This window comes from Mesoplodon bidens (genome assembly GCF_964165515.1).
Source record: "Mesoplodon bidens genome assembly, chromosome: 6".
Classification (NCBI taxonomy): domain Eukaryota; kingdom Metazoa; phylum Chordata; class Mammalia; order Artiodactyla; family Ziphiidae; genus Mesoplodon; species Mesoplodon bidens.
The window spans coordinates 117,394,249-117,420,946 of NC_138162.1; the positions used below are offsets into that span (position 1 = coordinate 117,394,249).

Here is a 26,698-nt window from a genome sequence, read left to right on the forward strand (position 1 = left end):
CAATTTGTAAAAAACGCAATATCTACAAAGTGCAATAAAGATGCAATTAAAAAAAAGTAGTCAAGGAAACATACTAAAAATATAATTAAAAAAAGAGAAAATTCCACTTTCGTCCCCTCAAATACAAACAACATGAACACAAATAAGCATTAAAATGTAACTTATTAGTAAAGGTTGTGATTTTGACTATTTTTCAAAGGGATGGTCATGTGTTCATTGATTGAAAAGTTAGAACCTCAAGAAGGCGCGTGAACTTGGAAACTGCTGCTTGTCAGTGCGAGTCCGCTATCCTGGGTCACAGCCTGATTCGTGGGCAATTTCAGTTTCCCTCTTAACCATCACCGCAGAAATGTATCTTTACAACAATGTAACCTTAGGACAGGATGACACTGTACAAACTTTCAGAAGTCTGTAGCTTTGCTAAAATTATTTGTATTGTTTTCTAACACTTAATATTTCCTTCAAAAGAAATAATGAAGTAGGGAATGATATAAATAGATCAAAGATTTTTTTAAAAGATAACTTCTGGGCAATCTTCATCAGTTACATAATAAAACTGTTAACTTTAGCTTTCTTTTTTTTAAAAAAAGTGTTTTTTACCAAAATGGGGAAAGAATTTGAAAAAGAATATATATATGTGTAACTGATTCACTTTGCTGTACAACTGAAACTAACACAACATTGTAAGTCAACTATAGTCTAATATAAAATAAAAATTTTAAAAAAGTGTGTTATTTACATGATTTCTGCAGACTTCATAAAATACCCAGTCAGATGTTGAGCTTGTAAGGCACAAAATCACTGCTTACACATTTCTGTGTACCCAGTATAGCACCTAAAATATACAAGATATTCAATAAAAAAGAATTTGCAGGCTTGAATTGGGAACATGGTACCCAGTAGCTGTCTGTTAAATTCTAAGTAGTCAACCGATTTTTTGACCCTAAATCTAAGGGCAACTACAAAACATTTGGGTGTAAACAAACAAACAAAAATCCTGAATGCTGTATGTTCTATCGAAATTATCATTTGTCCACACTTACACATTACTTAAATCCCACTGAATTACGTGTGCATATCCATACCCCTCACTCTCCTTTCTCCTGACAACATAACCCTACCTGCAATCACATGGTTTATGCATTTGTTTACTGGCTTATCTTCTGTCTCGGGACCTCGTCCCCTGAAGCACTGCAGCTCCATCACCCACATGACAGGTGTACATATCAGGCTCTCAACAATATTTATGGAAAGAATGCACATCTGCACCGGAATTATTCATGTAGACAAACATCTCACGGAATAGATAAATATTAAGAAAGAATGTTTCGATCCTGGGAAACCACGCTGGATGGAGAATTGGGAAAACAGTTTCAAGTCAAAGAGGCATGACTCCCCGTTAGCCAAGCAGCTCCTCTGCCTGGGAAACCCCACCACCCTGAGCACAGGCCCGAGGCCACACGCGCATCCCCACCTGAGGGCTCGAAGCCATGATCGTGTAATTCCCGTCATCGTCCAGGGTGGAGGCCGCGGTATGCAGAGAGCAGGTCCCATCAGGGTCGCTCCGGATGCTATAGTGATCGTTCTTGGGAGAGATCTGCTTCCCATCTTTAAACCAGTAGGTCTGAGGGGGAAGGCAGAGATGAAGGTGAGGCCCTGTGAGCGGAGGGGCACGGGCCGCCCTGAGCTCCCGAGTTAAAGCGCGAGGCAGGATGTCGGGGCAGGACCTTGACTTCTGAGCGAAAAGGGTGGGTGGCAGGCAAGGTGAATTCTACTTCAGTTTTAGAAATTACATAGCCGCTTTTTATTCTTAAAATGTATATAAGCAGGCATTTACATTCATCCACTATTTATATGGAGGACAGTGATGAGTTCTGAGCTGGCATCCCAGTTTTCTTTTTGCTTCTATTTCAAGTGTCCCGAATGAAAATGTATTACTTGCAAAGGTAAAAAGGTTATTGTAGACAACAAAACCAGAACCTAAACCCCAGTGATTCCTTGGAATCGTGTCAAACAGAACAGGGTGTGAGGAGTTGGGCAGGTGAGGGGCTGACGGGGGAACCCTATCACTTTAATTCCCAGCTGAAGGGCACAGGACCAAGGTTACAGTTCCTCAGCTCCACTACGTTAAAGAAGACACAGTAGTATTGAAATGTATAATAATTTTCAAATCATATTTTAACTTGGGGTGATAGAAAATTAAATGTGAAAAATAAAGTAAAAATCTTGACTACATAGAAAAATTCTAAATGGTCAAACGAGCTCTTCTACGGGTCATCCTTCCCTCCCTCACCTTTAAGCAAGATCCTGGGTCTGTGGGTCTCTCATGGTTTGGTTATTATTTCTGACTTGATCATGAACTGCACAGCTGAAGACGGGCCACAGTTTGGGTCATAGAGCCGGCAGCCCTAACACGGCCGGGATGCTGCACTGGCCCCTCCACACTTGCCATCGGGAGGGAAATACATCCTCCCTTTTCAAGCCATAGCAGGTTCTTTGTGGTCACTTTTGTTCCTTGCAGACAAAAGCATTCCTGATTCCCAACAGAAGAAACTTAGTTCAGAGCTTGCTGTTTTAAAATGAAATTCTTCCTGCATGTAAATCAATATGTCAGTTGAGACCACAGCTGGCCTTCCAATTCCACTCCCTGTCAAAGCCTCTGAATCTGAAAAATCTTTCTTAAAACTTCCATGTCTAAGACAGGAAAAGGCTAAAAATAGATGGCAGGCAATAAGTGCAAGAACAATCAGGATCCGACCGCTGTAGCTTTTCCTACCCTCAGTTTTCAGTTAGTTCCACGTTTACAGGAACTATATTATTAATCTCCAGAACCTAAAAGTTCACCATTAAATAGACTAATAACTTTCAGTTCTAAAAGTTAAGTTACATAAGGCGTGATACTTTGTAATTATCATGCTCTTAGTGGTTGGATTATTTCTGATGGAACAAAGCAGCTGTGATTAGTACATAATTTCTCCCTTTTGCACTCTTGCCGCTATGCCAGTTCTTTAGAATTATTTCTCAATTTTTTTTTTTTTTTTTTTTTTTTGCGGTACGCGGCCCTCTCACTGTTGTGGCCTCTCCCGTTGCGGAGCACAGGCTCCAGATGCGCAGGCTCAGCGGCCATGGCTCATGGGCCCAGCCGCTCCGCAGCATGTGGGATCTTCCCGGACCGGGGCACGAACCCGTGTCCCCTGCATCGGCAGGTGGACTCTCAACCACTGCGCCACCAGGGAAGCCCTATTTCTCTCCTTTAATCATATTTTTCACCTCTATTGTACTTGGAATACAACTTTCAAATGAGATTAAGAAACAGGGCGGGAAGGGTACAAGAGATGAAAACAGGGTGAACTAGAAATTCTCTTCCATCTTCTCATAGCTCAATGGAACAAGCATGTCAAGGGCAGAATAAAAAAATTAAAAAAAAAAACATAAGCTAAAAAAATGTATATTTTTAAACACGATGAGTATTCCATACTCCAACAATCCTAATACAATTTCTAGAACATGTGCAGGAGAAACAGGTTTCAATAAACCAGGGAGGGAAGAAAAAGAATAGCAGCCAGGAAAACAGAAGAACATCCAACGGGAAACAGTTCTGGAAAATCAACCTCCTAACAGCTGTGAAACACTCAAGGCTGTAGGAGAACAAGACAGTCACGTTACAACCAAAGCCCGCCTCTCGAGCCAACATAATTCTTTAAGAACAGGATTCAGTGATCTTAGAACCCGATCAGTAATCGTGCCTTGAGTAAGGTTTAAAAAGAACGTGGGGGTTTTTTTTGTGACTATTTTGGAAGTTCGTGATATAATTATGAGTTCCACTCATAAGCTGCATGTTTATTTTTAATACACACATTTGATATGTTTGTGAACACACACCAATGATCCAATTATCTCAAGATAACACAGAAGTGTTCTCTAACAACAGCTGATTTGTGAAGTCCATTAGGAGGTGGCAATGGCTCTGAAAATATAAAGCTAATCTTTTTGGTCTATCTTTTTCTGACTGTGGGGCTGGGATTCGGTTTTAGGGAAACAGTATGGTGGTACAACTTCCCTTCCTGTGAAAACAGAACGACGGATGGAGCCACAGAGCACGAGCCCCTCAAAGTCTCAGGTGTGGTCCCGGCCCGGCCCCTTCTCCTGTCTCCCTCAGTCTCATTCCGGTCCTTTTACACCAGCCCCTGTTAAAATGTTAATTTCAGGGAGTACAGTGTTCATTTTTGTCTGCTTATTTTACATGTGCCTTGTCTCTGGTCCTGTTCTTTCACTAAAGTGTCTATTCCTTTTAGAATTGTTTCCATCACTTTAAACACAGTAATTTCAGAGGAGTCCCCTCAAGACGGCTCTATCCTGTGTGGCACCTTGGCTTCTGTTCTCCCGTTTCTTTTGCTGTGGACTCTGTTTGCTCGCAGGGTCTGTTTTTCCTGTGAACTCCCTTTTCCCCCTCCTGCCCTGTAGGTGTCTGACAGGCCCCAGCGTGGAATCTTCTATGGGGCAATTTTTACTTGCTTCTGCCAGAAACCTTAGGATTATAATCATCCTGGACTAAATTTCACATTAATTTCTCAGCTTTGGGCTGTGTATCCTGTGAGAGTGTGACTCTGGAGTTTCAGTTTCTCATGGATGCCTCTTTTATTCTCTTCTCTCAAGTTCTAGGGAAAAGTGTAGTCCTGTTTGCCACTTTGTGGGGCCAGTGAGCAGTGATTCTAGTCTCTCCTTAAAGAGAGGGCCACCCTCCCTCCTTCCAGCATCCCCACGTGCTCGCAGGAACAGGGCTCCGGCCAGGCCGGCCTCATCGTGGGTACCAGAAGCTTCTCGGAGGACCCTTTCTCACAGTATTCCTGCGTCCACCGCCTCTGTAAACACAGGAGGCCTTGGGTTTTGTAGACTAAAGATCTGCAGTTTCCATCATCTGTGGTAGCTTTATTCCTCTGTCTGGTACAGAGTATGGGCGGCGGATTCAAGTTCAAGCCTGGCCACTCACAGCTTTCTGACCCTGGGAAAGTTCATTAACCCCCCTGAGCTCAGCCCGTCGTCTGCAATTTGGGTGTAACAACAGCAGCATCACACGAGTAAATGACGTGGGTTATGAAAAGCTCCTCGTCCGTTATTCTGCTATTCTGTCCTGTCCTGTTCTATTCTTCTACCCCTGCTGGCTTCCAGTGCCTCCTGAGGACGGCCCTGAACTCAAGCGTTTTACATCACGGGTGCTGAGAAGCTTCATTTGCACCTGTTCCCCCTAACGCTGCAATGGTGTGTGGCACGCTGGAAGCCAAACTCATCCTCAGGGAACATAACTCTTAAGAAGCCTTGTTGCAGCTCACCTTCGGCTTTGGATTCCCGGTCACTCTGCACGTGAAGGTCACAGGCATCCCCTCAAAGATCTTGAAATGCTTCAGCTTCGTCTCGAAGGATGGGGCCGCTCCACTCTCCACAGACGCTTCCCCACAGGGAGCCTCGTCCCCTGATTCCTCCACAGGGGACCTTTCCAGCCTGTACTCGATTTCACTGATGAGCCTCTGCTCACAGCTGGAGACTTTGTACTCCTAAATCAGAGAGAAGGGTCACGTCACCGACCTCGGTCCACGCGGTACAAAGTCCCCCAAGCCCCACGTCTTATCCCCTCTCCTGTAAGGCGCCCAGAAGACAGTGATGTTTTTACCACAGAGCTAAAAATGGAGCCTGTGCCCAATTCAATTCCATATAAAACAAAGAACATCTGGAAGTAAGTACGTATGATATTTCAAACTGTCCTCAGGTCCTATGATCCAAAACAAAACAAAACAAAACCAACTACGAAGATGAATTTCCTTCTCTCTTCTCTTGGGGTGGGGAGAAGAAAGAAAAAGGCAACTGTCATTCCTAAATCATTCATAAAAAGTACACATGACGGCACACGGATCCCTCTGTCTGGTGGGGCACTTCTCAGAAGGGCAGCCGCACGGGCGGGGAGCAGCTGCAAGGTCACAGAGCAGCTGCAAGGTCACTCGGCCTCTTAGCAAACGAGTGACGGAGGAACGGCGCCCTCGCCACACAGCCCCGGGCTCTCCCTCAGCTCCGCAGCTCTGGGCAACCGTCCTCCGCCTGAGCACTGACGGTCCAGTCACATGTTTGGTTAAAAAAATAGGAGCAAAGCAAAGTCCCTGTCATCATCCTCTGGTGATGGAGGGGGACCCTGCAGATCTCTCGCTGACAAAGTACAGTAGAGACAAGGCAGCCCATTATGAGATAGTCTCTATTTAATATTAAATGAAAGGTTGTTTTAACGAGGTTTTCCCTAAGGTACTCAACCTTTAATAGGCAGTCTGTTGCCTTGAAGGAAGAAATTCAACAGTATGAATAAAACTGCAAAAAATACACAAGTTGTTCTGTCTAAATAGTATCCAATCAGTCAGTTTAAGAATTAGCTCTTTTTCCCCCCGAAAGGTTTAACAAACGAGAAACTTCTCACCATTTAAAATTTAGGGTATCCACAAGGGACAGATCAGATTCAAGTTTGTAAATAAATAAACGACGCGACAGATCCCCCCGCAGCAATTGTGTCCATGATATTAAGTGGAAACAGACACTGGTCAGAGTATCTATAATTGACGTATGGCAGTTAACTACAGATACACAGGTAAACGAGGAAGAACAGAAGAAACAGATACAGGGAAAGACTGGGAAGAAAAGAAAGGTGAAAGCGTGACCTTTTGACCATCCAGAGGACTCCCTACAGAAGCATGAGGAGACCCAGGGTCCTGCAATGGTAGAAAAAAAGAAGTGAAGCCAGTAATAGAAGCAGCAAGAATGTCACAAGATTTCTAGCTTTACGTGAAACTGTGGTGGTAGCAGTATTTAACACAGAGAAACTTTCAGATTTTGAAGGCTGATCCATTTCTTAAGAGATACGAGAAAGAGTTTACTTGATTCTTTAAACTTGTGTTAAAAAGCTTTCTTTTATCTCAGAACTACATCTGGAGACTCCAAACAGAAGCAGTGGAGATTATAAAACAGTTTACTTACATCAGATCCATGAAGTGACTTTTTTTTTGGTGTTATCAGGGGAACAAAATGTTAGCGTTTTAGGTTCTCTGCTGATTAGTGCTTTATAACTACATACGTGGAGGAAAACAGAGTCTTTTCTGTACACAGGTATTTTACCTGGACGAGATATTAAGATCATAATTGGAAATAGTCACTAGTGATTTCAGACAATTTCAGGGAACATATGTTCCTCCACACAAACCTATTCTGCATGACAGCCCAGGACAGGAAAAACAGAAAGATACTTGAAAGGAGAGAAACGAATCGATAAGAAGGTAAAACGAACAGGCGTCACCGACCGAAATAAATGCCAGCACTCACTCAGCGCAGTACATGCTCGATAAACGCTGGCTGGGAGGCGGATGTGATGACGGCGCTGCTTCCTCCGCCCCGCCCTCCGCCCTCCACAGAGCTGACCCCAAGCCTGTCCGTGAGGAGGGCGGGGACAGGGGACAGGGGACTCTGCTTCCCTGGGGAGCCAGGAGCAGTGGGGTACCTGGCTGGCCGCCTCCTCTTCAGGCTCCTGGACGTGGAAGACGGTCGCGCTGTCGGCACCCAGCAGCCGCCGAGCCATCCTTTCCTCGTAGGTCAACCTCTAGACAAAGCAAGTCACAGGAACCAGAAAAATCACAATGCTACCGCACCTTAAGAAAAAGGGTTGAAAAAGCAAACACGCTGGCCGTTCTCTGGAACTGCGCCCTCTCCGCCGTCGACGCCTGTACGCACAGGAGTCCTGTCCTCCCGTTCAGCTGCTCTCACCGGCCCTTCTGGTCCTGACCCTGGGCTGGGAGGTGGGGTGACCCATCCTGAGAGCCACCAACTGACAGAGCACAGACTGAGTAACAGGGCAGAACTCACCTAAAAGTACGAGTCATGTATTTACCCCTCACGATAAACAGAGAGAAAAAAGATATTTAAACAGCAAAATGTTCTTTTTACGGGAAAGGTTATTTTCATAGCCATCCACAGGCTTCCGAACTGCCTGGTCAGCTCTGAGCCTGATGAGACTTTCAGGCCAGCGGGCAGTGACGGTCCTCTCTGCTTGGACAGCACCTCCCAGGGGCTGGGTACCCGAGGTGAACACAAGCACGTGCAGTAACCCACGAAGAATGACTGCACACGCGGGCCTGGCAGAGGGGCCGTGAGAGACGCCTGCTGAGCTGACACCCACGACCCACGCGCCTACTTGGGGAGACTGTCTGCAAAGAGGGCAGGGAGGCTTCTGCAGCGACCGACCGGCGCTTTGGGCAAACACAAGAGAAATGTCCACGTTCGTGTTCTGTCTGCTGGGCGGATGGCCGCTCTTGAGCGCTGGCTCTAATAGGACCATCGGGGGCATTTTGAAAACAAGCATTTGATTCAAGATGGAGAGTAACTAGTAAGGCAGAATCCAAAAAAAAAAAAAAAAAAGGAAAAAAAACCTGCAAAAGTTATTTCAGATAAACTTCCAAACTTGTGAATCTAGACACAGATTCTACTGGAAACTATCTAATCAGGAAAATATGTTGGGTAAACTGCTGATTTCCAGCAATTGCTGGTTCCACTCCCAGCGGAGACCGGCAAGAGAAATAAGACAAGTGCCAAATGACAAAAGACCTGAAGTTCCAGTTATTTCATTTCGTAAAGAAGGGGCCGAGGATGAGAAGAGGTACAGGCAGTGTCTGCTGCGTGGGATGTCTCGTAGTAAGTTGCTGTGTAATGTTCTCACGTGTGTTAAAAAATCATGAATTCAGGGCTTCCCTGGTGGTGCAGTGGTTGAGAGTCCGCCTGCCGATGCAGGGGACACGGGTTCGTGCCCCGGTCCGGGAGGATCCCACATGCCGTGGAGCGGCTGGGCCCGTGGGCCGTGGCCGCTGAGCCTGCGCGTCCGGAGCCTGTGCTCCACGGGGGGGAGGCCACAGCAGTAAGAGGCCCGCGTACCACAAAAAAAAAAAAAAAAAAAAAAATCATGAATTCAGTTTTCAGAGAGAGTTTTAAATACCTGTTCTCTGAAAAGCCTTCCTAACGTCTGCAGGGAGGACTATACCAGCATCATAGGGAGGACTGGAGTGATGCCACCCTGTTCCTTTGGAGCAGAAGCATCATTTGACACCCAGGCCGTCACCAGATGTACCTGCTACCACCAGGAACCAAAGTCACTTCATAGTTTTGTTTCTCAACTACTACGCCGTGTGGATCGACGAGCTCTAAGAAGCCAGAAATAAGTATGGAATGATGTGCAACATCAGAAAAAGCTGTTTCAGGGACTCATTTTCTAAGAAAGGAAACCTTACTTTTCTTGCCTTTTTTAAACTCTCAAATGTGGAAATCTATGGAAAATACTGGAAATGTCATTCACTGCTAAACAGACAAATACCAAAAAATATATTTATACACGAGATATATGATATATATATATATAACAAATATAAATACACATAGTATAATGTAAGAGCTTATAGAAGTCTTACTTTTTAACCAAGAGTTAGTCCATAAGGAATATTTAAACAAGCAACCAAAAAAAAAAAAGAAAAAAAAACCCCTGGAGAGATGCCTTTACCTGGACTGAAAAAGTTCCCATAAGTATTTGTTTTAATCCATCAAAGGCTCTGGTTGACAGAGCCACAGGGCAAACTTCCAGAATACGTGCATTTACACGTGCAACCACTTACTTCAGGGAGAATATATGTTCCCTTGGTGAAAATCTTCTCTTCGAAATCACTAACCAACACAAGCACTCATCAGCATTTTAATCTTCCTGAGCTCAGATCAGGACGCCCTAATGATTAAAACCAGCATCCAACACCCTCCTCTGGTCCCCATCTTTCCGATCAAACGTGGCCTGTGCTCACATTTTTATCTATCAATGCTTGATAATTACAATTCCTAGAAAACTTAATTAGTACAGAGACTCTCCTGAAAAAGGTGTCTGAGGGAGATTTTATACCAAGAGGCCCTTTTCTGCTTCTACTTAAGAGCCGGGCAAATTTCCCCATAGTAAAGCACAAAAGGCTCCTTTTCCCTACCTGAGATCTCATTTACTAGACTTGCTTTTCCTGTCCCCTGGAAGTACGCTGATGTGATAAGAAAAGGGTCAGTAACCCCCAAAAAACAAACAAAAAAGACTGGCAAGGAAACATGAAGTCCACTGGAGGAAACATCTTCTGTGCACACTGTTACCAGAGCTACTCTGGTCGACTTCACAATTCTGCAGCCTTGAAACAGAATTACTATTTTCTTCTTGAGTTGAGCTGTCCTGCCCTGACAGACAAGAACGGGGATGGGAGGCAAGCCTCCTCTTTCAGGTGACGGAATCCGTATCTCCTAACAGTCTAGACTCCAGCCATGGGCTCCTAAGGAAAGATGCTTTTTGTGCAGAAGCAGTGCAGGGCACGGAATCCAAATTCTGCTTCTGGAACTTTAATTCCAATTCACTGCTTCCGGGGGGCGTGGCTCTCCCCACGCCCGCCCCTCCAGCGGCATTTGCTCCTTTTTCTCTGCAAGGTCGCAGGTCCTCACTGTCCTCCTCCCGGCCTCACCCTCAGTCCTGCCCCCCTCCCTTCCCTGCAACCTGCTGTGATGCCCCAGGAATGGTCCGTGACAGGAAGCAGCAGAAAGCAGCCTTCTCCCCTCCCTCACTTCCCGGACCCAAGCCTCAACACGCAGAGGAACCTGGGGGCTCGGGGTACCGGGCCAGCGGTGAGGACGCGTCTCGGGGCCTTAGGCCCGGGGGAGGGGGAAGGGCTCGGGGCAGCTCCAGACCCCGCCCACCCCGCCCACCCGCCCCTTACCGGCTGCCCGTTGTTCAGCAGGTCCTCCTTGAAGCGCAACTTCCGCTCCAGGTCCTGGATGACGGCATCCTTCGAGCCCTGGATCTCCTCGTCCGAGGCCATCCGGGCAGTTCTGCTGGCCTTCTTGGGAAATCCCCTGTGGGCAAGCACAGGGTCAGGGTCAGGGTCAGGGTCAGGGTCGGGGCCAGGCATGCACCTCCTGGCCCAGCACCACCCACCCTAACAGCCACACCTGTCCTGCTGGGTGCGACCAGTGACACTGACGGGAACCGGTCCCCAGATAAAGTCCGTACACCTAGGCCGCACCCGCCGGGGTGAGATGAGGGCCAAGGCCGGGGAAGCGGCAACAAATACGTGGCGCTGTTTATACCCAGACCTGGGTTTCCACCATGTTAGGTCTGTGACTTCGGGCAAGCTTCCCAACACGTGTCATAAACAGGTGTAACAACACCCACCACCACACGAGACCATCAACAGGGTTTCAGGGAGAACAGCCTTCCGCATCCTTCCCTCCACTCAGCCCTCTGGTCCTCGGCCACCAGTCTACTCAGCATCAGGGCCCTGCCCGCCCTGAGCAAACGTGAACCCTGCCCACTCCGCCCTCCTCCTCTGTCCTGCTCTGGTTGGGTGCAGGGTGCAGGCCTGACTGGTGCACTGAAGCCACGTGCTGCCTATTCTACTTCCTCCTCCCTCCCAGGGCTGCGGGTAAAGATGAGTGAGAGACGAACACGGTCCAACAGCGGAAAAGAAGGGTGCACATCGCCAAAGGTGAATTTCAAAGACATAATGTCAAGGTTAAAATAGAGCAAGTTAGAGAAGAAGGCACAGAATACACTTTCAGGTGGAGGTGTGGGGATGCAGGTGGGCGGGGTCACGGGTGGGAGGTGTGAGGATGCAGGCGGGCGGGGTCACGGGTGGGAGGTGTGAGGATGCAGGCGGGCATCACAGCAACAACGGTGAAGATGCCAGCATCGCCCTTCACAGAATGCCTGGGCCGGTTACCAAATGGCTCGTGCTTCCACCTCCTCCTCCGTAAAGTGTAAAATGTGGGAACTAAAAGCACAGGTCTCACAGGATTATGGGGAAAACCAGGGCCCGCAGGAGGGGCTCTGGGGCAGTGGACAGAGACCACCCTGCAGGGTGGTGGATCATGGAGGGACTGGCCAAGGGAGGCCGAGGGGAGTGAAGAGGACCCCTGGATGCTGAGCAGAGCCCCTAAGAACTTGCCCACACCCCCGCAGACCCACTGGTCAGGGCCCTGCTCGGCTCTGGGCGCCAGGGACACACGTAGAGCAGACTGAAGTCACGATGCCTGCAAAAATCATCTTCTACAGTGGGGATGGCAGAGGGGGAGGGAGGGGAGGACCCGGTGGGAGGGCACAGTGCTGCCAGGTGACAGAAGTGGGTCCACGAGGAGCTGCACCGGGGTGACCACAGGGAGGGCCACCAGAGCCGGCCCGGGGGTCCACAGGGCACCGGGCACCTTGGGGAGGGGGGTCCAGGCCACGGTGTTCTCGCTTAGTTTAATACGGAACCTTTTCTTTTTTTCTGAGAGTATCTCATTTGGACTAATTATTAACGTAATTCAGAAAACACTAAGAAACTGTGTTAAAAACTGAGCACAGAGTAAGGGTGAAGATCTGAGATCAGGGCAGAAACCAAGACGGAGCATTTGGAAAGGGAGGCGCCCGGCAAGAACAGTGGTTACAGACTCCTGACGCGAAGTCCTGGCCGCGGAGCGCTCTCTTGTGAAAGGGATTGGTCGTAAGACAGCTGTGGTTGCTCCCCGACGTGGCACCAACTTCTGATGAAAAACAGCAACTCATCAGGAATAAAAAGAGCATCTGGTGACAAACAGATGCTTTCCCTTCTTTAAGAAATTTTTTTTTCTTTTTTTGCATGGTCTGCGGGATCTTAACTTCCCTGACCAGGGATCGAACTCAGAGACCTGGAAGTGAGAGTGCCAAGTCCTCAACACTGGACCGCCAGGGAAGTCCTGAGATACTTTCCCTTCATAATGGTTTGTACAATTAAAAATTAAAACGTCTCTTCAAAGTAAACTGTTACCCAAACCAGAACTGTTCGCAAAACCCTGTACTCAGCGCACAGGAACCAGCGGCATCCCGACGCATCTTACGTGCTGACTGCTCCTGTGCTCAGCCCAAGCACGCAGAAGCATCCTGTCCTGTCTACACCAGCTTCAAGGTGACACCAATGGCTATGTTAAATAATACTCATGGGCCTCCCTGGTGGCGCAGTGGCTGAGAGTCTGCCTGCTAATGCAGGGGACACAGGTTCAAGCCCTGGTCTGGGAAGATCCCACATGCCGCGGAGCAACTGGGCCCGTGAGCCACAACTACTGAGCCTGTGCGTCTGGAGCCTGTGCTCCGCAACAAGAGAGGCCGCGATAGTGAGAGGCCCGCGCATCGCGATGAAGAGTGGCCCCCGCTCACCGCAACTAGAGAAAGCCCTCGCACAGAAACAAAGACCCAACACAGGCAAAAATAAATAAATAAACAAATGTGGGGTTAAAAAAAAAATAATACTCATGTTGTTGGGGGTAAAAACAGCTCAACCATACACACACACAGGTGGCAAGTAAAACCCTCCAGATTTAACCACGCCAAGTCCCAGGAAGTTTTCTTCTTTTTCCTTGATGACTGAACGACCTTGAGAGCATCCTCCCTTGATGGACTGTTCCAGGTCAACACTGTCCGTGCTCAGAGACACAGCTCAGAGCACATGGCTTAGGAGGTCCTGGGCCTGTCTGGCCACAAGAGAAGTTTTTAAATGAAGAGCCCCCGTATCCTCCTCTTCCCATACTCAGCGAAATCGAATGGAAACTAAACTTCATAGAGTTGCAGAGTGAGCAAAATCAGCAACACGCTGTCAGGTAGGAATCCCTCCCATCCAAGAACGTAGCTCAGAAATTAATGTACAAAAGAGGGAATTCCCTGGCATCCAGTGTTTAGGACTCTGTGCTTTCACTGCCAAGGAGGCCCAGGTTCAATCCCTGGTCGGGGAAAAAAGATCCTGCAAGCTGCATGGCCAAAACAAAAATTAATGCATAAAAGAGCCCGAGAGAGATTGGTTCAAGATGGCGGAGCAGAAGGACATGCGCTCACTGCCTCTTGCGAAAGCACCAGAATCACACCTAACTGTGGACAATCATCGACAGGAAGACACTGGATAGAAAGATACCCCACATCCAAAGACAAAGGAGAAGCCACAATGAGACGGTAGGAGGGGCACAATCACAGTAAAATCAAATCCCATAACCAATGGGTGGGTGACTCACAGACTGGAGAACACTTATACCACAGAAGTCCACCCACGGGAGTGAAGGTTCTGAGCCACACGTCAGGCTTCCCAACCTGAAGGCCCAGCAACGGGAGGAGGAATTCCTAGAGAATCAGACTTTGAAGCCTAGTGGGATTTGACTGCAGGACTTTGACAGGACTGGGGGAAACAGAGACTCCACTCTTGGAGGGCACACACAAAGCAGTGTGCACATCGGGACCCAGGGGGAAGGAGCAGTGACCCCAAGGGAGACTGAACCAGACCTACCTGCTAGTGTTGGAGGGTCTCCTGCAGAGGCAAGGGGTGGCTGTGGCTCACCCTGGGGACAAGGACACAGGCAGCAGAAGTTCTGGGAAGTACTCCTTGGCGTGAGCCCTCCCAGAGTCTGTCATTAGCCCTACCAAAGGGCCCGGGTAGGCTCCAGTGTTGGGTCGTCTCAGGCCAAACAACCAACAGGGAGGGAACCTAGCGCCACCAATGAGCAGACAAGTGGATTAAAGTTTTACTGAGCTCTGCCCACCAGAGCAACAGCCAGCTCTACCCACCACCAGTCCCTCCCATCAGGAAGCTTGCACAAGCCTCTTAGATAGCCACATCCACCAGAGGGCAGACAGCAGAAGCAAGAAGAACTACAATCCTGCAGCCTGTGGAAAAAAACCACATTCACAGAAAGACAGACAAGATGAAAAGGCAGAGGGCTATCTACCAGATGAAGGAACAAGATAAAACCCCAGAAAAACAACTAAATAAAGTGGAGATAGGCAACCTTCCAGAAAAAGAATTCAGAATAATGATAGTGAAGATGATCCAGGACCTCGGAAGAAGAATGGAGGCAAAGGTCGAGAAGATGCAAGAAATGTTTAACAAAGACCTAGAAGAATTAAAGAACAAACAAGCAGAGATGAACAATACAATAACTGAAATGAAAACTACACTAGAAGGAACCAATAGCAGAATAACTGAGGCAGATGAACAGATCAGTGACCTGGAAGACAGAATGGTGGAATTCACTGCTGTGGAACAGAATAAAGAAAAAAGTATGAAAAGAAGTGAAGACAGCCTAAGAGAACTCTGGGAAAACATTAAACGCAACAACATTCGCATTACAGGGTTCCCAGAAGGAGATGAGAGAGAGAGAGGACGCGAGAAAATATTTGAAGAGATTATAGTCGAAAATTTCCCTAACATGGGAAAGGAAACAGCCACCCAAGTCCAGGAAACGCACAGAGTCCCAGGCAGGATAAACCCAAGGAGAAACATGCTGAGACACATAGTAATCAAATAGGCAAAAATTAAAGACAAACAAAATTTATTGAAAGCAGCAAGGGAAAAACAACAAATAACATACAAGGGAACTCCCATAAGGTTCACAGCTGATTTCTCAGCAGAAACTCTGCAAGCCAGAAGGGAGTGGCATGATATACTTAAAGTGATGAAAGGGAAGAATCTACAACCAAAATTACTCTACCCACAAGGATCTCATTCAGATTCCATAGAGAAATCAAAAGCTGTACAGACAAGCAAAAGCTAAGAGAATTCAGCACCACCAAACCAGATCTACCACAAATGCTAAAGGAACTTTTTAAAGTAGGAAACACAAGAGAAGTAAAGGATTGACAAAAATAAACCCATAACAATGAAGAAAATAGTAATAGGAACACACATATCGATAATTACCTTAAATGTGAATGGATTAAATGCTCCAACCAAAAGACATAGGCTCGCTGAATGGATACAAAAACAAGACATACATGCTGTCTACAAGACACCCACTTCAGACCTAGGGACACATACAGACTGAAAGTGAGGGGATGGAAAAACATATTCCATGCAAATGGAAATCAAAAGAAAGATGGAGTAGCAATACTCATATCAGGTAAAATAGACTTTAAAATAAAGAATATTACAAGAGACAAGGAAGGACACTAAATAACGATCAAGGGATCAATCCAAGAAGAAGATATAACAATTACAAATATATATGCACCCAACATAGGAGCACCTCAATACATAAGGCAATTGCTAACGGCTATGAAAGAGGAAATCGACAGTAACACAATAGTGGGGGACTTTAACACCTCACTTACACCAACAGACAGATCATCCAGAGAGAAAATTAATAAGGAAACACAAGCTTTAAATGACACAATAGACCAGATAGGTTTAATTGATACTTATAGGACATTCCATCCCAAAACAGCAGATTACACTTTCTTCTCAAGCACACATGGAACATTCTCCAGGACAGATCACATCTTGGGTCACAAATCAACCCTCAGTAAACTTAACAAAACTAAAATCATATCAAGCATCTTTTCTAACCACAACTCTATGAGATTAGAAATGAATTACATGGAAAAAAACATAAAAAACACAAACACATGGAGGCTAAACAATACGTTACCAAATAACCAAGAGATCACTGAAAATCACAGAGGAAATAAAAAAATATCTAGAGACAAGTGACAACAAAAACACAACAATCCAAAACCTATGGGATGCAACAAAAGCAGTTCTAAGAGGAAAGTTTATAGCAATACAAGCCTACCACAAGAACTGAGAAAAATCTCAAATAAACAATCTAACCTTACACCTAAAGGAACGAGAGAAAGAACAAACAAAACCCAAAGTTAGTAGAAGGAAAGAAATCATAAAGATCAGAAATAAGGGAAACAGAAACAAAAAAAAAAACAATAGCAAAGATCAATAAAACTAAAAGCTGGTTCTTTAGGAAGATAAACAAAATTGATAAACCATTAGCCAGACACATCAACAAAATGAAGGAGAGGATTCAAATCAATAAAACTAGAAATGAAAAAGGAGAAGTTACAACAGACAGTGCAGAAATACAAAGCATCCTAAGAGACTACCACAAGCAGCTGTATGCCACCAAAATGGACAACCTGGAAGAAATGGACAAATTCTTAGAAAGATATAACCTTCCAAGACTGAACCAGGAAGAAACAGAAAATATGAACAGACCAATCACAAGTAATGAAATTGAAACTCTGATTAAAAATCTTCCAACACCAGATGGCTTCACAGGTGAAGTTTATCAAACATTTAGAGAAGGCCTAACACCCATCCTTCTCAAACTCTTCCATAAAATGGCAGAGGAAGGAACACTCCCAAACTCATTCTATGAGGCCACCATCATCCTGATACCAAAACCAGACAAAGATACTACAAAAAAAGAAAATCACCGACCAGTATCACTGATAAATATAAATGGCAAAAATCCTCAAGGAAATAGTACCAAACAGAACCCAACAACACATTAACAGGATCATACACCATGATCAAGTGAGATTTATGCCAGGGATGCAAGGATTCAATATACACAAATCAATCAATGTAATACACCATATTAACAAACATGATCATCTCAACAGACACAGAAAAGGCTTTTGACAAAATTCAACAGCCATTTATGATAAAAATTCTCCAGAAAGTGGGCACAGAGGGAACCTACCTCAACATAATAAAGGCCATATATGACAAACCCACACCAAACATCATTCTCAATGGTGAAAAACTGAAAGCATTTCCTCTAAGATCAGGAAGAAGACAAGGATGTCCAGTCTCACCACTATGATTCAACATACTTTTGGAAGTCCTAGCCACGGCAATCAGAGAAGAAAAAGAAATAAAAGGAATACAAACTGGAAAAGAAGAAGTAAAACTTTCACTTTGTGCAGATGATACTATACATAGAGAATCCTAAAGATGCCACCAGAAAACTACTAGAGCTAATCAATGAATCTGGTAATGTTGCAGGATACAAAATTAATGCACAGTAATCTCTTGCATTCCTATACACTAACAATGAAAAACCAGAAAGAGAAATTAAGAAAACAATCCCATTCACCACTGGAACAAAAAGAGTAAAATGCCTAGGAATAAACCTACCTAGGGAGACAAAAGACCTGTATGCAGAAAACTGTAAGACACTAATGAAAGAAATTAAAGATGATACCAACAGATGGAGGAATATACCATGTCCCTAGATTCGAAGAATCAATATTGTGAAAATGACTATACTACCCAAAGCAATCTACAGATTCAATGAAATCCCTATCAAATTACTAATGGCATTTTTTTTTACAGAGCTAGAACAAAAAATCTTAAAATTTGCATGGAAACACAAAAGATCCCAAATAGCTAAAGCAGTCTTGATGGAAAAAAACGGAGTTGGAGGAATCAGACTCCCTGACTTCAGACTATACTACAAAGCTACGGTAATCAAGACAATACGGTATTGGCACGAAAACAGAAATACAGATCAATGGAACAGGACAGAAAGCCCAGAGGTAAACCCACACACCTAAGGTCAACTAATCTATGGCAAAGGAGGCAAGCACATACAATAGAGAAAAGACAGCCTCTTCAATTAGTGGTGCTGGGAAAACTGGACAGCTACATGTAAAAGAATGAAATTAGAACACTCCCTAATACGATACACAAAAATAAACTCAGGGCTTCCCTGGTGGCACAGTGGTTGAGAGTCCGCCTGCCAATGCAGGGGACGCGGGTTCATGCCCCGGTCCAGGAAGATCCCACATGCCGCGGAGTGGCTGGGCCCGTGAGCCATGGTCGCTGAGCCTGCGCGTCTGGAGCCTGTGCTCCGCAACGGGAGAGGCCACAACAGTGAGAGGCCCGCATACAGAGAAATAAATAAATAAATAAATAAACTCAAAATAGATTAGAGACCTATATGTAAGACTGGACACTATAGAACTCTTAGAGGAAAACATAGGAAGAACACACTTTGACATAAATCACAGCAAGATCTTTTTTGATCCACCTCCTCCTAGAATAATGGAAATAACAACAGAAATAAACAAATGGGACCTAATGAAACGTAAAAGCTTTTGCAAAGCCAAGGAAGCTACAAGGAAGACGAAAAGACAACCCTCAGAATGGGAGGAAATATTTGCAAGCGATTCAACGGACAAAGGATTAATCCCCAAAATATACAAACAGCTCATGCAGCTCAATATTAAACAAACAAACAACCCAATCCAAAAATGGGCAGAAGACCTAAATAGACATTTCTCCAAAGATATACAGATGGTCAAGAGGCACATGAAAAGCTGCTCAACATCATTCATCATTAGAGAAATGCAAATTAAAACTACAAAGAGGTATCATCTCACATCTGTTAGAATGGGCATCATCAGAAAATCTACCAACAACAAATGCTGGAGAGGGTGAGGAGAAAAGGGAACCCTCTTGCACTGTTGGTGGGAATGTAAATTGATACAGCCACTATGGAGAACAGTATGGAGGTTCCTTAAAAAACTAAAAATAGAATTACCGTATGACCCAGCAATCCCACTACTGGGCATATACCCTGAGAAAACCATAATTCAAAAAGACACATGCATGCCAATGTTCATTGCAGCATTATTTACAATAGCCAGGTCATGGAAGCAACCTAAATGCCCATCAATAGACGAATGGATAATGATGTGGTACATATACACAGTGGAATATTACTCAGCCATAAAAAGGAACGAAATTGGGTCATTTGCAGAGACGTGGATGGATCTAGAGACTGTCATACAGAGTGAAGTAAGTCAGAAAGAGAAAAACAAATATCGTATATTAACGCATATATGTGGAACCTAGAAAAATGGTACAGATGAACTGGTTTGCAGGGCAGAAACAGAGACACAGATGTAGAGAACAAACGTATGGACACCAAGGGGGGAAAGTGGTGGTGGTGGTGGTGGTGGTGGGATGAACTGGGAGATTGGGATTGACATGTATACAGTAATATGTATAAAACGGATAACTAAGAACCTGCCGTATAAAAAAATAAATAAAATTCAAAAAAAATGAGCCCCAGATACACAAACTAAGTTTCTGTACATCAATTCTATTATTTTTACTGATTTTTATTATGAAGCCAAAGCTGTTGGCGTCCAGGTGGGCACGTGAAGCTCATGCTTCAAGGAGAGCACGTAACTTTACACTAATGTTACACTCTCTCCCCGTTGCCTTTGGGCCCTGGCACACGTGTGTGCGCTGTGCCCGCCTGCGCACCCTGTGTAGGGTCACCCAGGACCGAGGTGTTCTTCCAGCTGCTCCTGGGGCAGGTAGCTCAACAGAACCATCACCCGAGACGCAGCCTGCTACTTTCTGGGGAATACTTGCTTGGGACTGGATGCACATTTTTGTGGAATCCTCTAAGACGCTGGACCCAGTGAGCCCAATGACAAGACCCTCGGGGCCTCCGCCTCTACCTGTTTCCTGTGGCAAAGTCTACTGCCGGTTCTGTCTTTTCTATTAGTTACTATCTAACCACGGTCCCGACTTGTAAACGTCTAAACTACAATGGAATCTGTTACAAACTTTTCCTTAAGACTTGGGGGTTTTTGTTGGTCTGCAGTCTTCCTTAGTCACAAAACACTAGACATCAGATTGATTACAGATCAGCCTAGGCCACAGGCCAAGGCGAAGCCCCTCCTGGCTGGGGCTAATTCCAGAACCTGGGAAACCCGCTCCCCCCCGCCGGTGCCCCTCACCTTGAAGGGAGGATGACGACGCGGTCCCCACCTGCCTGTTCCTTGTAAGTCAGTGAGAAAGCGAGGACGAGGAGACACTGCCTGTCAAGAGCTGAGAGGCTGCAGGATAAAAGCTCTCACCGCACGGGCATCACAGCTCCTACCGACACGTGCCTCTCTGCTGACAAACACAGCGAAGCCTGCTTATTATAAAAGAGGCCGTTCAGAGTAGAAAGCGCTACAGCACCGTGGCTACCTGCTGCCTGAGAGCCGGTTCCAGGAGCGTGAAGGTGGGTGAGAAGTGCAGCGCCCAGCGGGCCACCTGGGTGGGGTGTGATCCGATGCACCCTGAGACTTGCCCAGCCACTCGGGACCAGCAAAGGCAGAGCCGCTGCCCTCTTCCCGGGAGGGGGGTGGCCCTCCCAAATGCCCTGGATCCCCACCGCCTTTCGGGCTGATTCGCTGAGCAGGGGACAGGATCACAGCAATGGAAGCAGCGATTCCGAGAGGAGGGGAATACATTCATTTTAAAAAAGTGAGGCCCGGGCTCCTCCTCACAGCCTCCGTCTGAGAGATTTAGTCACCTGAACGTCTGTGTCCGTCACCAGCTTTGAGAAGGCAGTATGTTCCCTGCAGGTGACCCCACGGCCCGGGGAAGAAGGCAGCTGTCTGAAGAAGGCAAGGCACGAGGGGCCTGGATGAACAGAAGTCCCCCCAGGCCCCACCCACGCGCGAGGACGCGCGCCGGGAGAGGCCGCTGTCCCGGGCCTCCCTGCCTCGCCCTCCACCGCGCAGACGTGAGAAGCAGAACTTCATCTCCACAGACTACTTAGACCTACTCTTCGACAGATGAAGACAGGACGATGCTAAACATACAAACAACACAACAGCCAGTACTATGACTGATGATTAAGAAAACTGAGATATCTGAAATTTATACTCAATATTTTGGTACAACAAGTAGGCAAAAAAATACAACAAAAACCAACCCAACTGATGGATTTCTACTTCACTGAGTCACGTGTAACCGGTCCCTTTCGTAGCACTTGACATACATGGCAAAACTGTTCGACCAGAGAAACGACGTGTAAGTGAAACTGAGTGTGCTGTTACAATCACCACGAATGAGCAATGACACAGAAGTAAGTAACTGAAAAGAGTCACTGGACAAGAGCTCGGGAGTTCCGACAAATTCTTTGAATCATTATGATGGATAAATAGCCACTTTTTTGTTTTTAATTCAGAATGCAAAACGAGTGATGCCACAATTCACTAGAGGAAAAGAATGTTTCAAAAGTCACATGTATCAAACCAAAAGAACGAATTCTTCAAGTGTGTGTGATATGGCAACAGGAAAGGGTAACCACACAACAGTGCCTCATGGGCTGGCACAGAGCTGGAAGCCTGGGGTTGCCACTGAACCCTGGGGTCACAGCGCCTAACTACCTCTGGGATACAGTTTTCCACAGCACAAAACCAGCGTGATTTCTCCATTAACTTTTTTTTTCTTAACCTTTTTATTCTATATTGGAGTACAGCCGATTAACAACGTTGTGATGGTTTCGCAGTGACTCAGCCCTACATACACATGTATCCATTCTCCCCCTATCCAGTAACTTCCAAGAAGCGGCAGGAGCTGCTGGACCCTCTCTGGGAACAATTATAAAATTATTTTGATTCCGTATGAGTAACTACGACAGATGCTAATAAGAGGCCAGCGCTTCTATGACTCGAGGTAAGCCCGTAAAACCGCTTAACGCAAGAGAATTTCAAAGTCAAAAACCAGAATAAACCACTTTTTCTACTTAAGACGATAAAAGGTATGACCCCTCCACCACCAAGGCTTTTTGGTAGACTCATCTTTGTTCAAATTCCACCTGAGAACTAATAGGCGGATGATTTATATAGGACTCGTCTTCCGGGAAGCAAGATTTCGTGCCGTTTCTTAGTAAGACAGGACAAAGGGTGTCAGGTAACAACCCCCTCCCTTCCTGACAGCTTCTTTGAAGCAAGATAATATTCACTCCCCAGATGCCAAATAAAAGCTCAAACACAAAAGGAGGGGAGAGAGACAAAGGTTTTCTCAGGCCAGGGGACTGACTCGCCTCTCAGCAGATACCCGTGATACATCCTTACCATCCAGACTCTCCTCCCTGATTCGACTTATTTATGTTGTCATTTGACTGAGCTTTTTCTAATAAAACTTTGAGAAGGAGCCAGATTTCAAACACAGAATTCCTGCAGCCAGCATTTAGAAAGTGCCTAACAAAACGGGACGCAGCTAACAGGAGCTCCTGGACACACCTTGTCGTGGGCAAAGAGCACACCCCAGGGTGGAAAACTTGCAGGTGAACGAAGAGAACTGGAATTCTAAGGGCTTCGCGTTTTTATTCCAGTCCTACACCCAGCTTAGGATTTCCGTCTTTTCTCTCTGAACACTATCGGGATCCCGGCGAGCCCTGAAGCAAGATTCCAGCGGGAAGGCTTGAGGCAGGGAACTGGCCTGGCCTTGGCTGGCACACATTTCTGAACCCCTCGGTCAAAAGCGTGAGTTCTAGCTCTTACTCCTCACACTGTAGACGCACAGACACCCGCCCGCAGGTCCCCTTTGAAGGCTTGCCTCTGCTCTTGTGGGCATTATCTTATTTGTCCTCGGAGTTCCTAAGGAAAGGTGTCAGAAGGTTGTCATGTCACCCCTGTGACATAGGGAAAGCCATCAGAACGACTGCGACAGAGGATCGTGCAATTCCTGCAGAGATCGTGGCTCGCCAGGGACAGGCCCGGCTCCATCGTTTGCGGCTGGGGACAGGCCCGGCTCCATCACTTCTGGCCGGCTTGCACAGGGTCTCACTTTTCTGCACCAGCGTGAAGCTACTGACATGCCTGTCCCCTCCAATCCGTACGTGTACGAGCTCACGTGTACCACATGTATGTGGGTGAGCTCATTTCTCGGTTCCGCGGACGGGCAGGTTGCAATGCCCCTCGGGGCACCCATCCCGGCTCCCCGTCCCGTCCCGGCTGCTGGACCCCCGCTCCATATACACGACGGCGGGCACTCACGCGACAGGGGCGGCGCGGGGCAGGCCGAGCGCGGAGACGCTGGTGGAGACGCCGGCGGCGGCGGGCGGCGGCGAGGGCAGCAGGGCGCGGAGCAGCGCGGCGGGCACGGGGCCGGGGCGCGCGGCGCGGGGCGCGGGGCCCGGGCCGGGCGGCGGCGGCGGCGGCGGCGGCGGTGGCGGCGGCGGCGGGAAGGCGTCGGGCCCGGGGGCGGCCGCCGGCGGGCTGAGAGGCGGGGGCGGCGGCGGGAGCGCGCTCCACGGGGCCTCGGGCTCGAGGGGCGGCGGGGACGCGGGCGTCGGGGGCCGGGGCGCGCCGGGGCTCAGGCTCTGCGCGGCGATGAACTGCTTGGGGCGCGCGTAGCTGAAGGAGCCGGAGGCCTGCATGGCGGGCGCGGGGCGGGCGGCGGGCGCGGGGCGGGCGGCGAGCGCGCTCATGGGCTCCGGGCGCGGCTCCGGGGGCTCCGGGGACGCGGGCGGCGAGGGGCGCGCGCGGGCCTCGCGCTCCAGGCGGATCTGCTGCTGCAGCTGCTGGATCTTGAGCGCGTCCCTGCGGGGAGAAAAGGACACCTTCAGACGGACCAGGAGAGACGCGAGGCCCTGCGACCAGCCCTCCCCACGCCCCCAGCCCCCGCCCCGCCCCGCGGGAGCCCGAGGTCCACCGAGGACAGCGCTGATCTCAACGTGGAACTGAACTCGGACCCCAAGTGAGCCAGGCCGGTTTACAGATGCCAGGGATGGATATTGTGTCCGACCCGCGGGAGCGGCACTGCATTGTAACAGAACCAGAAATACGAAGAGAACAGCTTCTGACCCAAGTCCTCAGCCCTCTCACCTGTAGCCGATTTTTGGAAAAACTCTATCATAACGGGGAAGTTAAAAGAAACACCTGATTTAAGTTACTTTGGGCAGATTCAGGTGAATCCAACTTGCCTACTTCATTGCCGCCAACTCTGTAGTCAATAAATACCACAGGCTGATGCTGGGGGGTGGGGAAGACCTACTTTAATTTCTGCCTTTGCTCCCTAAAAAACATATGCAAAATCTACTCTACCCTCAATCTAGTAGGAAACCCTGAACTGCCAATCATTTCTACAAACCGTAGTACAAACTGACATTTGGTACCATATCTGAAACATGCAAACGACACCCATCTTTCACCTGCAGGGGTTCAACAAGCAATAACAAATGATTAATTTTACAGTAATGCAGCTTTAATTTCCCAAGTGTTTTCCATCAGGAAGGGACAGTTCGAATTTTAATTTTTGATAAAGAGGTTTTAGCAATAAAGCAGTTAGCGATCAGCTAAAATCTAACTCTTATCGTAACTCAAAAGCTTGCCTGTCTAGCTGTATTTTGCATCTGAGATGTTTTCCTTTATCCACATCAGATAGTGACCCACAGCTGTGAGAAGAAACTTCAACGGAAGGTGGCACTATAACAACCGAATATAACAGGAACAATCCACAGAGACGCAAAGCTATGCTCCTAACTTGAAACCTTATAAAACTAAAAAGCAAAACCCCCAAGACCTCCTGTCCATAGGTATTTAACCTTCAAGTTCAAAGCAATAAAAGGAACCGAAACTGTTGATAAAAAGGTAAAAAAAAAAAAAAAAAGAATTTAGATCTGTTATCAAGTATCATTGGATATGGCAATATCTGTCAAGGAGTTCTAAATTCCTTCCCATGTCTCTGATTCCCTGCTGTAATTATCCAGTAAAGTGATTACATTTAAGTCCATGAAAAGACGCCTTCTTGGGAACTGAAAAGTATAAGGGGAACATGGCTGTAGATGCTTAATCCAGGCAGAGCATCCACGATTCCAACAGCAGTGAACCCTGGGTGGTCCTATGGAGCTTAACTGGAGTCTTTTAAAAGCAGCCGTGCCAGTGCTAGGATCCATGGGATGCTGAAGTTCCACATGTCTCTGTGGTCTCGGTAGACTGCCCAGCCTTCATGTGTTTAGAACCGGCCCAGGAATAGGACTCATAAAAACCACCCACCAGTGCTCTCATTTTGAATCCCCAAATGCTCCTTTCTGATCTCCCTGCCTTCACTTTCTCTTTCTTATTTCCTACCCACTGCAGAATGCATCCTATTCCTGGTCCGTTTCTCCCCAACATTCAGCTGACCTGGGCACCGGGACTGGAAGTGATCTGTAGGGCCCTGCAGAAGGCACTGCCCCCTCCTCTGGGCCAGCAGGGTTCACCATGGCCAGAGCCTCAGCTGTATTTGAAGGTATTTCCAGCTTGGCTGTACGAAGCTGCCCTGGCAGTGCTGCTCCAGACATCACATCGTGCCCTGTGTCTGCATGGGGTTTCCTCTGCCCCAGGATTAGGGATGGCCCCCGAGAAGCCAGTCTCAAAGAAGCCACACCAGGGAAGCTCTGACCACCACTGGTTCTAACTTTGTCCATGGGGTCAAGCCTACTCATTTGGGCATTAAAAAAACCATCGAGTTTGCTAACTCAAGAGAGCTTAAAACTGCTGAGATGCTACTGTTAGTGCTAAGTGACAGTTCAAGAAATTAACGTAGCATTTCACAAGAAATGGACAGGCATTCCAGTGATGTGGTCCTGGTATACACTGCACGAAGAACTGTGCCACCCCTTCCACTCCCCTACACTGCACTGGCGAGGAATGTGACAGGCAGAGAATGGGAGGGCTGGGGAAAGGGAGAGCAGAACAGTTGCTTTGAATCTTGAAGTGTCCGACTTGATTTCTGCACGGATCCTAGTATTTCAAAAAAATATCTGAGTTAAATGGTTCTGACACCCAGATTCTGAGATGACAAAATACACAACTCTAAGTCACCTTCTCAGTCCTTGTTATTTTCATAAAAGTTGATTTTCACAGAGATAAAAAAGCAAAGGGAATGAAAGGTCCCAGAAAGGCAAGACTGCTTGTGGCCTCTGGAAATTACTGAGAGTTACTTGTCACATTGACATCGGTCTTAGAGATGTTTTCCTGGATCTGACTCCAAAGCAAGGGAAACAAAAGCAAAAATAAACAAGTGGGACTACATCAAAC

General features: G+C 47.0%; 1 protein-coding gene across 3 annotated transcripts in view; it reads right to left on the bottom strand.

Moving 5' to 3' along the window:
- The window catches only part of PALLD (palladin, cytoskeletal associated protein), a gene marked incomplete at its 5' end in the record, with an annotated part of 388,664 nt that overhangs the window by 19,264 nt on the left and 342,702 nt on the right, over nt 1-26,698 (bottom strand). For 2 of the 3 annotated variants that reach the window (XM_081237213.1, XM_081237214.1), the window contains 4 exons: nt 1,475-1,624; nt 5,331-5,552; nt 7,529-7,627; nt 10,803-10,938. In XM_081237213.1, the coding sequence (XP_081093339.1) occupies nt 1,475-1,624; nt 5,331-5,552; nt 7,529-7,627; nt 10,803-10,904 (573 nt within the window). Of the gene's footprint in view, nt 1-1,474; nt 1,625-5,330; nt 5,553-6,695; nt 6,747-7,528; nt 7,628-10,802; nt 10,939-23,671; nt 24,218-26,698 lie in introns of all 3 variants that reach the window. The other variant, XM_081237212.1, reaches the window with a different exon arrangement.